Genomic DNA, 12,866 nt, shown 5'->3' on the forward strand with positions numbered 1-12,866 from the left:
ATCAGGAAGGGCTTTTGCCCGAAACGTCGATTTCGCTGCTCGTTGGATGCTGCCTGAACTGCTGTGCTCTTCCAGCACCACTAATCCAATGTTAGTTTTATATTTTCTTCAAAGGAACAGAATTAATAACAATGTACATACCATTTGTTACTCTGTGTTATAATAATAAAGTTTATTAAGTTGGGACTGTGTTTTTAGATTTATTGTACATGCTGCCTGCTGTGAAGTCTCCTTGACAGTTAGCCTAGGTGCTATGGTTTTTTGACGAACACTAAGGTGATTATACTGAGGAAAACATGTTTATGCTTGAGACAAGGGCAGCAGTCTCTGAGTTTACAATCCGTTGTCTGAGTCTCCCAAAATCCTGTAAAGTTATTAAACACTAAACACACTTTCTGTTTCTATGTGCCTTCTACTTTAACCAAAACAAGAACATGTGAACTGTTCATTTTTTTTTAATATGTATGGGATGCAAGGTTTTTGCTTGGATGCAAGGTTAATGTGTTTCATTTGCTGTGGTGAAGAGAACAGAGATCAAATTAAAAGCTTGGAGTTATGTTGTCAAAAAGCATAGAAACAGGCCATACTGAGCACTATGTCTATGCAGACCAACAAACACCAAACTACACTAATGCCATACGCCACTTTTTACTTCCTTGTTTTCTCAACAGTATCCTTTGTTATCCAGGGTACTCCAGCTTTGGATACCCTGCATTCATTTCTTATGGCTATGGGCCTGGCTTGCATCCTAATCATGTTTCTTTTGAAAGCATCCCATTCCTGACAAATCTCTTCACACTCCCTAACGTTGACTCTAATCTTTACACTTATTCTATAGCATTTGTATAACAAACAATATACTTTAAATCTTCATTCACTGGATGCGAGTTAGCTATCTTCTTGAATTGTTGCAGTTCTTTCAGATCAATTAACATCACAGAGACAGAAGTTCTTTGTGCTTAGGAAACTGAACAGGCTGCTTGACATTTTGGGCTATTACAGCTGAATTTGGTAGGGACATGGTTTCTGATAGAAGAGAAGCATCCACAGTGGTCTAAGTTTTGTCTTGGCAAAGTTGAGCCATTCAGAATAGTCATCTGAATGGTGGTAGATTTGAGAGACCTTCTGAAAACTAATGCAAGTGCTCAGCTCTGGTTACTCAAAATCATTGAAGCAGGAGTACTGGAAGGGTTTGGAAGTTGAAAAAAAACTGTGGATTGTTTGCTCTAGAATTGTAATTATATAGAGATTGCAGTGTGTGATAAACTTGGCTAGAGATTGCAGTGTGTTCTTGTGTGTAGCTAAAAATTAAGATGCATTGAAAAAGGAAGCAGTGTTTAGTTTGTCATTTATTACAGTAAATTCTTTGTTGAATCTGTTTGTATTTTTTGAAGAGGCGATTAAGGACAGAGGATCGGCGTGCATATGGATGTTGTCTTTATAGATTTACATTTGTTAATGGTTCACACAAGGTTAAGAGTAAATATGAGAGCATATAAAATTGGAGGTGACCTTGTTACATGGGTTGATGGTAAACAGTAGATGTGGAATGAAAACAGTGCTGAAAAATGCAGCAAGTCTGGCAGCTTCAATGGAAAGAGAAACAGAGTTAAAGTTTCAAGGCTGAGATGATTCTTCAGAACACTTTCAGAATTACAGCATCAATATTCTGCTTTTATGAGAGTAGAGTCGAGAGTGTAGTGCTGGAAAAGCACAGCAAGTCAGGCAGAATCAGAGGAGCAGGAGAATTGACGAGAAAGAGATGCTGCCTGACCTGCTGTACTTTTCCAGCACTGCAATCTCGACTCTGATCTCCAGCAGTCCTCACTTTCTCCTACGTTATCAGAGTAGATAATTACAAATTCACAGGTTCGAAACTAAAGCAAGTGTATAGGTGGAATTAGTTAGTTACAAAGAAACATAAACTAAGTGAGTGGGCAAAATGTTGGCAGATAAAGTTCAGTCTGTAATGCCATCCGATGAGACAGATCTGAATATTTTCCTGACAAGTGTGAGCCTGTGGAGAAATGGAGAGATTTGGGGTGCCATGTGACAAATCATTCATGCTCATACATATGTACAGAATGTAATCAAAATATTTAATGGAACATTGCCTTTTGTCTTGAGATTCAAAACCAAAGTACAAAGGAACCTTGGTATCTGGCATTTGATTATCCAAATTTTTGATTATCCGAATAAGATCATAAGGTACCGATGCTTGGCTAAACTGTGTTATCTTGCATTTGATTATCCGAACAAAATAGTCCCCCCGCATTGTGCCATTCAGATAATGAGGTTCCTCTGAATGTAATATATCAGTTGTCCAGAGTCTTTATTTGACATAGCTTGGTGTACTGCTTTCTATTCTGTGCACTGCACCTCGAGAGATATATTAGCTTTAAAAAAATGTACAGCAGAGATTTCGTCAGACTTGTACTCTGGCGTAAAGGATTAACTTTTTAGATGGGTTCAAATACGATGCTTAGAGGTTGTAAAAATGAGAAAGGGATTCAATAAAGTAGATAATGATCTTCTCATGTTACCATTGCTAAGTTTTGCCTATTATTTTCAATTGGTTTCCTCTCATTCTCAAAAGTTTCTTCAACTGAACTGTTTCTCAATATTTATTCTCTCAAGACCTCCCTCATTCTTTTGGTTACTTCTGTCGGATTTTTCTTAATCTTCTCTTTGTGTAAGTGAAATTCTTCATCCCTAGAGCTATTATCATGATCTCTTTCTGTATCCTCTTTGATGTCTTCACATCTTTCTGCCCAGACCTGTACTTCAATTAAGACCAAGCCAATGTTTGTATAATTTTATCATAAGTTGGTTATTTTTATACTCCTGGCCTTATGCTTTATTAATTACATTCTTAACCTGCCCTGGCAGCATCAATGATTTCAGCTTATAGAACCAAAGGACACTCTGCTTTTGCATCCACTTTCAAACTCAACCTTTTGGTTTATATTGCCTTTCTTTGTTCTTCCTACCAAATTCAATCGCTTCACACTCCTCTATTAAATTTTATCTGGCTTTTATCCATCTATTCCATATCTAGGTCTTCTTGAAGCTTAACACCCTGTCAGTCCACAATACTTCCATGTTTTGTGTCACAACTGGAATTCAAGACTCTGGTTACCTGATACTTGCTAAGTAAGGGTATGGAATAAAATAGGATAAATGGAGTTGAGATGCAGACCAGCCGTGATGACAGAGCAGGCTCAGGGGGGGTTGAAGTAAAACAGAGGTGCTAGAGAAACTCAACAGGCCTGGCTGTATCTATGGAGATAGAAACAGAGTTAATGTTTCGAGTCCAGCATGACTCTTCCACGTTTTTACTTATTGTTGCTTCTTTCATATTAGGTTGGAGAAATTAATAAATCAATGCAAAATAATCCTTTGCATTCAAAACTGACAGAAATGGACACTACAGTAGCAACAACAGATTGTGAAAAAGATGGTGAAACATTTATTTCTGCATCACAGCTCTATTCTGTGAGTATATCTTTTGTCTTTTAGTGGAGGACTGTAAATTCCCTTTCCTCTTCACTAGTATGATTTAAAATCTCTCAGTAGAATTCCTGCCCCCCTGAAATCTCAGTATGACACAGTCTATGGATCAAACTCATTCTTTGGGAGGACTTCAAAACTCTTGGAAATTTTCCTTAGTCTTCCCTTTTCCTATGATTTGTGCTCATAGACCCTGGGTCTCTCTGCTTTTGCATCCACTTTACAACTGGGCTTTATAATCCCAACTTGGCATTATGCTGATTCATGTCACCACCTATGTCATCCTGACAGTGTCCTGTAAAGAAGCTTTTGACTTTTCCACTTGTTGGGATTGTGTTGCTAGCTACAAGTATTGCATTTGTAAGGACACGTGACTGATTGATTGTAACCATCTGACATCTGTACTGAAGGATGATCTTCAATCTGGATGACTTCAACCACATGTACAAATACTTCTAGCTATTGGCCATTGATTCTTGAATGTTGTTGACCTCCAGCCTCTGACCTTTGTATTATGTCACTGACCTCCAACTATTACCTGTTGAATCGTGCATGTCACTCACCTCCAGCCATGTCCTACTTTATTTAGAGCATTGCTGACTTCAAGCCACTATCCTCTATATTAGTGTGTGTCTCATCTCCAGCCGTTGCCCACTGTTCTGTATGTTACTGGTCCTCTAACATAATCTAACCATATGTGTGTCTGACCTGAAGCCACTGCATTGTCACTGTCCATACCATAAATACCAGACAGGTGCTTATCTATTTTTATGCTTTGCAGTTCAAACGAAAGCGTGTTGGAGTTGGAGGTCAGAGTTCATCCAGCCCATTCCGAACCGCAGGAGAGATGCTAAAGAATTCAGTGCAAGTGAGCAGTGCGCAGAAGAATAGCACTAGCTCAGAGACCCCAATACACCAATCAGATGGAACCAGAAAGAAAGAAGATACAAGATCTCTAGAAGTCACAAAACCCTCTGTACACTATAATGAGAGGACAGATCAGTGCTCCCCTCTCCAGTCCAGTTCCAGCAAGAGGAAACCCACTAAAAAGCAATTGCTGGCAGAGAGTGCCAAGAAAGATTCTCAGAATATTTCCAAATTCTTTCAGCAGAGCAAATCTAAAGGGGCAGCAAGGGCTTCAGTCAAAATCCTTGGTGGGGACTGCAGCACCATTGTTAATGATGCACTGGAAGAAGAGGACAACAGGAAAGCATACTCTTCCACTTTGGCCTTGTCTGGGGAGCTGGGAGCTCTTCCAGATCTTGATAAAGTGACAAAGACTGTAAATGTGGACAAGGTCCAAAAATATGTGACGACCCATGACATGGAAGAGAAGACAAGGTAACATTAAAAGCTGAATAGTTTACAGTGTCTCGTTATCCATATTTTTTCCTTTCCTATTGACTGACTTAATGCTCATCAAAATGAGATATGTTAGTACTAAGGAAAGAAATGATCCAGTTTAGGCATCCAGTGTGAACATCAAACTTCCCCTACTTTGGCCTAAAAATGGGCCTGAGCTTCAATTGCTACAGCTTTTGCAAATGGCGTTGCATTAGTTCCCACATTAGCCATCCATCTATGGCCATTTGGAAAGAGATTCATGTTAGAACAATCTATATTCCGTATGTTGGACTGAGACCACTTTGATGTGTCCCATGAAAGTACTTGCAAGCAGCAGACAATTTTGTGATATGTCACTGGCAAGGCCTTGGTTGGAGTGCGCTAACAGTTCATAGCACTGTAGGCAAGTCTTGAAGATATCAGAGATGAGGAAATGCAGTTATCGGGACAAGCTATTCTTCATGCAGAGAAGATTAAGGGAGACTTAACAGAGACATTCAAATAATGAAAAGTTGTGATTGCCAAATATGGCAAGCTTAAGTAGTGACCTGAAGTCAGAGGTTTAAAATTACTGGGAAGAGAAGCAGAGAAATAAGAAGCAATGTACTTCTATTGCAGAAACATTTGGATAGTTTAGGAGAGGAAATGGCTGAGGAAATTCAATATGAGCAAGTGCGAGGTCTTGCACTTTGGAAAAAATAATACAGGCATGGACTACTTTTTAAACGCTGAGAAAATTCATAAAGTCAAAGCACAAAGGGATTTGGGAGTGCTCGTCCAGGATTCTCTGAAGGTTGACTCGCAGGTTGAGTCCGTGATAAAAAAAGCAAATGTAATGTTATCATTTATCTCAAGAGAGTTGGAGTATAAAAGCAGCTATACACTTCTGAGACTTTATAAAGCTCTAGTTAGGCCCCATTTGGAATACTGTGTCCAAATTTGGATCTCTCACCTCAGGAAAGACATACTGGCACTGGAGCATGCCCAGCGGAAATTCACACAGATGATCCCTGGAATGGTAGGCCTAACATGTGATGATTGGCTGAGGGTCCTGAGATTGTATTCATTAGAGTTTAGAAGGTTGAGGGGAGATCTAATAGAAACTTACAAGATCATGCACGGCTTAGAAAGGGTGGACGCTGGGGAGTTGTTTCCATTAGGCGGGGAGACTAGGACCTGTGCGCATAGCCTTAAAATTAGAGGGGGTCAATATAGAATGGAAATGAGGAGACATTTCTTCAGCCAGAGAGTGGTGGGCTTGTGGAATTAATTGCCATGGAGTGCAGTGGAGGCCAGGATGTTGGGTGTCTTCAAGGCAGAGACTAATAAATTCTTGATCTCGCAAGGAATTAAGGGCTAGGGAGAGAGTGTGTGTAAGTGGAATTGAAACACCTATCAGCCATGATTAAATGGCGGAGTGCACTTTATGGGCCAAATGGCCTTGCTTCGACACCTATGACTTATGGTCTTAGTGGGGATTGTAAACATGTACAATGTACTAAATGTTGGCGGAATCAGATTTCAAAGCAACTTTCAAAAGGCAATTGGAGATGCACTTCTGGTCTAATAGACAGGGGGTTACAGGAAGTGAGGTGTATTGGGCAGTTCTTTCAAAGAGCTGGCACAGTCGTGATTGGCTGAGCATCGTTATGTTGGACATTTCCACACATCATTGATCGACCTAACAAGTCTGTGCTGGAATTCAACCTGTTCTTTATTTAAAGAAGCATTGAGTCATAGAGCATAGAAAAAGGTTCTTTAGCCCACCATGTCTATATAGAACAACAAACACTAAATTACACTAAAGTCTGCTTTCTCATCAATAGCACATGGAACATCACAGCACATTACAGGTCCTTTGGCCCTTGATGTTACACTACCCTGTGAAACCAATCCAAAGTCCATCTCACCTACGCTGTTGCATTCTCATTGATATGCCTATCCAATGACCATTTAAATGCCTGTAAAGTTGGTGAATCTACAACTGTTGCGAGCAGTGCATTCTACATCCTTATTACCCTCTGACATCTGTCCTATATCTATCATCCCTCAATTTGAAGCTATGCTCCCTCGTGCTAGCCATCTCTATCCTAGGAAAAAGGCTCTTACTGTCCACCCGATCTAATCCTCTGATGATCCTGTATGTCTCAATTAAATCATCTCTCAACCACCTTCTCTCTAATGAAAACAGCCTCAAGTCCCTCAACGTAAGACTTTTCCCTCCATACCAGGCAACATCCTAGTAAATCATCTCTGAACCCTTTCCAAAGCTTCCACATCCTTCCTATAATGCAATGACCAGAACTGCACGCAATACTCTAAGTGCAACTGCAGCTTGACCTCATGATCGAGTTTTGGAACCCTCTACTAATAAAAGCTAATACACTGTATGCCTTCTTAACAGCCCTATCAACCTGGGTGGCAACTTTGAGGGATCTATGTACATGGCACCGAGATCTTTCTGCTCAACTACACTACCAAGAATCCTACCATTCGTCCAGTACTCTGCATTCCTATTACTCCTTCCAAAGTGAATCATCTCACACTTTTCTGCATTAAGCTCCATCTGCCACCTCTCGCCCAGCTCTGCAGCTAATCTATGTTTCACTATGCACAACTGTACAGACCTTTGTGTCGTCTGCAAATTTACTAACCTATCCTTCTCCGCCCTCATCCTGGTCGTTTATAAAATTGACAAACAGCAGTGGACCCAAAACAGATCCTTGTGGTACACCACTAATAACTGAACTCCAGGATGAACATTTCCCATCAACCTTTACCCCTGTCTTCTTTCAGCTAGCCAAGTTCTGATTCAGAATAATATACTTATTCTTCCAGAATAGGCAAAAGTGAGGACCGCAAATGCTGGAGATCAGAGTCTAGATTGGAGTGGTGCTGGAAAAGCACAGCAGGTCAGGCAGCATACGAGGAGCAGGAAAATCAACGTTTCGGGCAAAAGCCCTTCATCCTGATGCTGCCTGATCTGCTGTACTTTTCCAGCATCACTCTAATCTAGACTTATTCTTCCAGAATAATCTAGGCTTGAATACCCTGTATTTATTCCCCATGGGTTTGGACCTAGCTTGCAACCTAATCATCTCTCTTTTGAAAGTCTCTCATTCTTGTCCTTCCCATTCACGCTCCTTAATGTTGCCTCGAAGCTCTACTTTCGTGAAATGTTACAGTCCATGTGGCGTAGGTGCACTCAGTGCTTTTAGAGAGCTGCAGGACTTTGACCTGGTGTAAATGAAGGAACAGCAGGCATGTAATTACAGGTCAGGATAGCATATGGCTTTGAGCAGAATCTCGAGTGGAGGGTTTTCTGACATATAAATCCATACGCAGTAGGAATAGGAGCTTGCCATTTGATCTCTTCAGCCTGCTCCAACTCTAAGTCGGATCATCTTTGCTGTGCTGCTCTTTTCTGTTGATCTTTAGATTTTAGGTCAGGAGGGAAATTATCTGTCTCTGCTTAAAATATGCACAACGATCTGCTGTCCTTGTCTTTCTAGGTGGTAGAGGCTGTGAGTTTGGAAATTGTTGTTGAAGAAGCCTTGGTGAGTTACTGCAGTGCATCCTGTAGACGGTACACACTGCTGCAACTGTGTGTTGATGGTTCAGAGAGTGAATGATGAAGGTGTTTGATGGAATGCCCAGTTAAATGGGCTGCTTTGTCCTGGATGGTGTCAAGCTTCTTAAGTGTTAGATCTGCATTCACCCAAGCAAGTGAACAGTGTTCCGTAATATTCCTGACTAGTGCCTTAGACATTCCTGAGATGGTGGACAGATCTTGAGGAGACAGGAGCTGAGTTACTCACTTCAGAATTCTGAGCCTCTTGCAATGTGAGAGAATCCAAACATTGTCCCTTGACATTCAATGGTATAACTATTGCTGAATCCCTGTCACAATTTTTCTGTGGTTGTTCCAGTTCAGTTTCTGGTAACTGGTAAGATAATATGCTGATAGTGGGGGATTTAGCAATGGTTATACCAGATGAACATTGTCTGGCACTTGCACACAATATAAACATCCCTTTGGCCCAACTGCTTGTACTCATTGGTATATTTTCCACATTTGAAGTCACTAGGTGATTTAGATCATAAGAAAAAAGAACAGAAGTAGGCCATTCAGCCTGTCGACCCTGTTTCCCCATTTATTTAGAGTATGGGATGACCTGCCCCATAGCCCTTGACTCCCTTGTCAATTAAAATCAATCTAATTCAGCCTTGAATATATTCAGTGATTCAACCTCTACTACTCTCTGGGATGGAGGATTCAAACTTTCTGGGGAAAAAAATAATCTTATTCATTTTGCCCTTAAATGGGAGATCCTGTCTTTGAAATCGTTCTAGATTTCCTTATGTGGGGGAAACAGTTGCTCAGCATTGGTCTGTCAAACCCCCTCAGATTATGTGTTTTGATTTGATAAGATTACATGTTATTTATCTAAACTCCTGCGAGTATAGGCCAAGATTGCTCCAAATTTTCTGAAAATAATAACCTTAATCACAGGAATCGAGGAATCCTCTTTCTCCAACTGCCTGCAATGTAAGCTTTAAATAAAGAGAGCCGAATTACACATTATTTCCGATGCTTCTTATACTCTGTACAATTATAGCAAGATTTTATGCTGTACTCTGTTTATAATGAAGTCTAACATTCCAGTTCTCATTAATTGTGAACTGCTACCATTTTTTATTTCTTGTAGTGGGTGTTATATTACACAGGAACAAACTTATTTGGCAAGCCATTCAGAAATAATGAAACAAAAAGTCGTGGTGACATGCTACATGCTTGCAACACAACCCAGCAAGAGTTAAATGTGTGTAAGCTCATTATCAATGTCCTTGGTGTTACTGTTGACTAGAAACTGACTTGTCACATAAATACAATGGCTACGAGAGCAGGTCAGAGGCTTGGAAAACTACAGTGAGTTCCTTGTCTCCTGACTCCTGAAAGCTTCTCTGCCATCCATAAGGCATAAATCAGGAGTATGATGCAATATTTCCCAGTTGCCTGAATGAGTGCCGCTCCAATAGCACTTAAGAAAGAAGTTGACACCATCCAGGACAAAGCATCCCGTTTGATTAGCACCACATCCACAAGCATCCCCTTCCTCCACCACCGATACTCAGTGTGTACTGTCTACAATATACACTGCAGAAATTCACCAAAGATCCTTAGCACCTTCCAAACCCACGATCACTTCCATCTCGAAGGTCAAGGGCAGCAGGAACACCACAACTTGCAAGTTTTCCTTCAAGCCACTCACCATCTGACTTGGAAATGTATCACTGTCAATGGGGAACAATCCTGGAATTCCACTCCTATGGTCATTGTAGATCTACCTACAGCACATGGGCGGTAGCATTTAAGGACAACAGCTCACCACCACCTTCTTGAGAGAAACTAAGGATGGACAATAAAACTGCTGCCCAGCCAGCAATGCTGACGAGTGAATAAAGAATAGCATTCAAATGTAGGTCATTCTGCCACACATGCTTCATCTGCTCATATCCGTACCATCAGAATTGTGCCTGACAATGCATTTTAAGTAAATGTTCATCCAAAATAAAAGAACAAAATCTTTTTTCATTATACACAGTTTATTTTTTTCTTATTTTGTAAGGTTAATTCTACTCTCCCTCCGCAGCTCCATCACCACGCTCCCTCGATATTAAGTTTGCTATACTAAAGGTATTAATTTTGGTAAGCTAATTACCTACTTCACATCTGGTACTGTGTTAAAATCTGTCACAGGGCTTTCATGTCACTGAATGAAGATTGAGTGGGAGCCATGCTCATCTACATTGTTCCCACTACACACATTCACAGGGAGCAACTGCTCCTTCGAGCAGATCCCATTACCTTTTGCATGTCAGTGTTGATTTTCACTACCCAATAATAGTTATTTCAAGGAGTGAAACCAAGTGAACTGAATATTCATATATTCTGTAAATGCTCTCATAGGCTAGTCTCAAGAAAATATCTGGTTAGACAAGGGCCAATTTGTTAATGTTTTTCAGCAATTGAACATGAATGATTGGACTTGATCAGTACGACTTCACTTTGCATAATCTTACAAAAAATATGTTATGCTTCCCTGAATGAGCAGGTGATATTGCTTGACTTTAAAAATAATAATTACCAAATAAGCTCCAACTTCCATCTGAACTTGGCCAAAGCTTGCTTTTTCAGCTTTCTGTTTAAACCTGTCTGTGTCTATGTTTTTACCAACCGGAATGGTCAGTCAGACTGTACTGAAATTCTGGCAACTGATAGTGGGGAATTTTATAAACCTCTGAGATCTCCCCTCACTCATCTGAACTCCATCAAAACCATCCTAACCTAATCAATCTTTCCTCATACGTCAGTCCCACCATCCCTGGAATCAGCCTGGTAAACCTTGTCTGCACTCCCTCGAGAGCTAGAGCATCTTTCCTCAGAAAGGAGACCAAAACTGCATACAATATTCTAGGTGTGGCCTCATCAAGGTACTGTATAACTGCAACAACATGTCCCTGTTTTTGTACTCAAAACCTCTCTCAATGAAGGCCAACATACCATTTGCCGCCTTTACTGCCTGCTGCATCTGCATGCTTACCTTCAGTGACTGGTGCACAAGGAAACCCAGGTCCCATTGCACACTCCCCTCTCCCAATTTACAGCCACTCGGGTAGTAATCTGCCGCCTTGTTTTTGCTTCTAAAGCAAATAACCTCACATTTATCCAAATTATATGGCATTTGCCCATTCACCCAACCTAGAGAAAGTGAAAACTGCAGAAGCTGAAGATCACAGTCAAGTGTGTGGTGTTGGAAAAGCACTCCAGGTCAGGCAGCATCCAAGGAGCAAGAGAACTGATGTTTCGGGCATAAGCTTTTCATCATTTACCCAATCTGGTCATGCTGATCATGCTGAAGGATCTCCACATCCTCATCACAGTTCACCCTTTCACCCAACTTGGTATCATCTGCAAACTTTGAGATGTTACATTTTGTTCCCTCATCCAAATCATTAATATATATTGTGAATAGCTTGGGTTCTAGCACAGGTCCTTGTGGCACCGGTCCTGCCTGCCAATTTGAAAAGGATGCATTAATTCCTACTCTTTGTTTCCTCTTTGCTAACCAGTTTTCTATCCATCTCAATACACTATGTAAATCTCATGCGCTTTAATCTTGCACAATAAAAACAGACCCTAAGAGGGCAGAAAGAGTAATGATGGATAGTGGGTAGTCCTACATTCAACTTCTCATTCTTATGTGGAGAATATTCTGTCTCAGACTACCTTGCATGGCTGACTTATCACCGGGACCCCCTGAACTAAGCCAATCCCATTTGACTTGCTGACAACCACGAGAAGCTTCCTTTTGGTCTCCACTAAGCAGGAAAGCAAGAAAGCAGTAATATCAGCCTCATAACGTAGGCAGCATTGTGGCTCAGTGGTTAGCACTGCTGGTACACAGCGCCAGAGACCCAGGTCCGATTCCAGCCTCAAGCGAGTTTGCACATTCTCCCCGTGTCTGTGTGGATTTCCTCCGGGTGCTCTGGTTTCCCCCCACAGTCCAATGATGTGCAGGTTAGGGTGAGTTGGCTAGGCGAAACTGCCCGTAGTGTTTAGGCAAGTGTTGGTTAAGTGCATCATTCAGGGGAAATGCAGAATAATAGGGTAGGGGAATGGGTCTGGGTGGGATACTCTTCGAGAGGTCGGTGTGGACTTGTTGGGCCAAATACCCTGTTCCCACACTGTAGGGAATCTATGTCTGGCTGAGGAGGCAAACTGCAAAAGTACAACACAAAGCAGGGATGCTGTGAACATCTAGGTAGGCTGCTGAGTGATTGTGCGTTATGACAGCAAATGAAGTGCCTGGTGATGCAGCCTGGTTCAGTCAATGAGCTGGGTATGTCTCCGAGCATACACTGTCCTTTCTGCAGCATTTTAATGATAGGTGCAACATTGACGTGCTGAAGCTCCTGTAAGTGGATTGGAGATGTGCTATGAAGGTTCT

At 41.2% G+C, this 12,866-nt stretch overlaps 1 protein-coding gene and 1 long non-coding RNA gene across 5 annotated transcripts in view; one reads left to right on the forward strand and one right to left on the reverse strand.

The window, feature by feature from the left end:
- Nucleotides 1-12,866, forward strand: part of recql5 (RecQ helicase-like 5) — a 134,166-nt gene that overhangs the window by 112,960 nt on the left and 8,340 nt on the right. For all 3 annotated transcript variants that reach the window (XM_072558128.1, XM_072558129.1, XM_072558130.1), the window contains exons 14-15: nucleotides 3,364-3,495; nucleotides 4,292-4,851. In XM_072558128.1, the coding sequence (XP_072414229.1) occupies nucleotides 3,364-3,495; nucleotides 4,292-4,851 (692 nt within the window). The remainder of the gene's footprint in view (nucleotides 1-3,363; nucleotides 3,496-4,291; nucleotides 4,852-12,866) is intronic.
- The window catches only part of LOC140463799 (uncharacterized), a 76,691-nt gene that overhangs the window by 50,593 nt on the left and 13,232 nt on the right, over nucleotides 1-12,866 (reverse strand). The gene's annotated exons all lie outside the window — the stretch shown is intronic.

Source organism: Chiloscyllium punctatum, chromosome 39, assembly GCF_047496795.1.
Source record: "Chiloscyllium punctatum isolate Juve2018m chromosome 39, sChiPun1.3, whole genome shotgun sequence".
Lineage (NCBI taxonomy): Eukaryota > Metazoa > Chordata > Chondrichthyes > Orectolobiformes > Hemiscylliidae > Chiloscyllium > Chiloscyllium punctatum.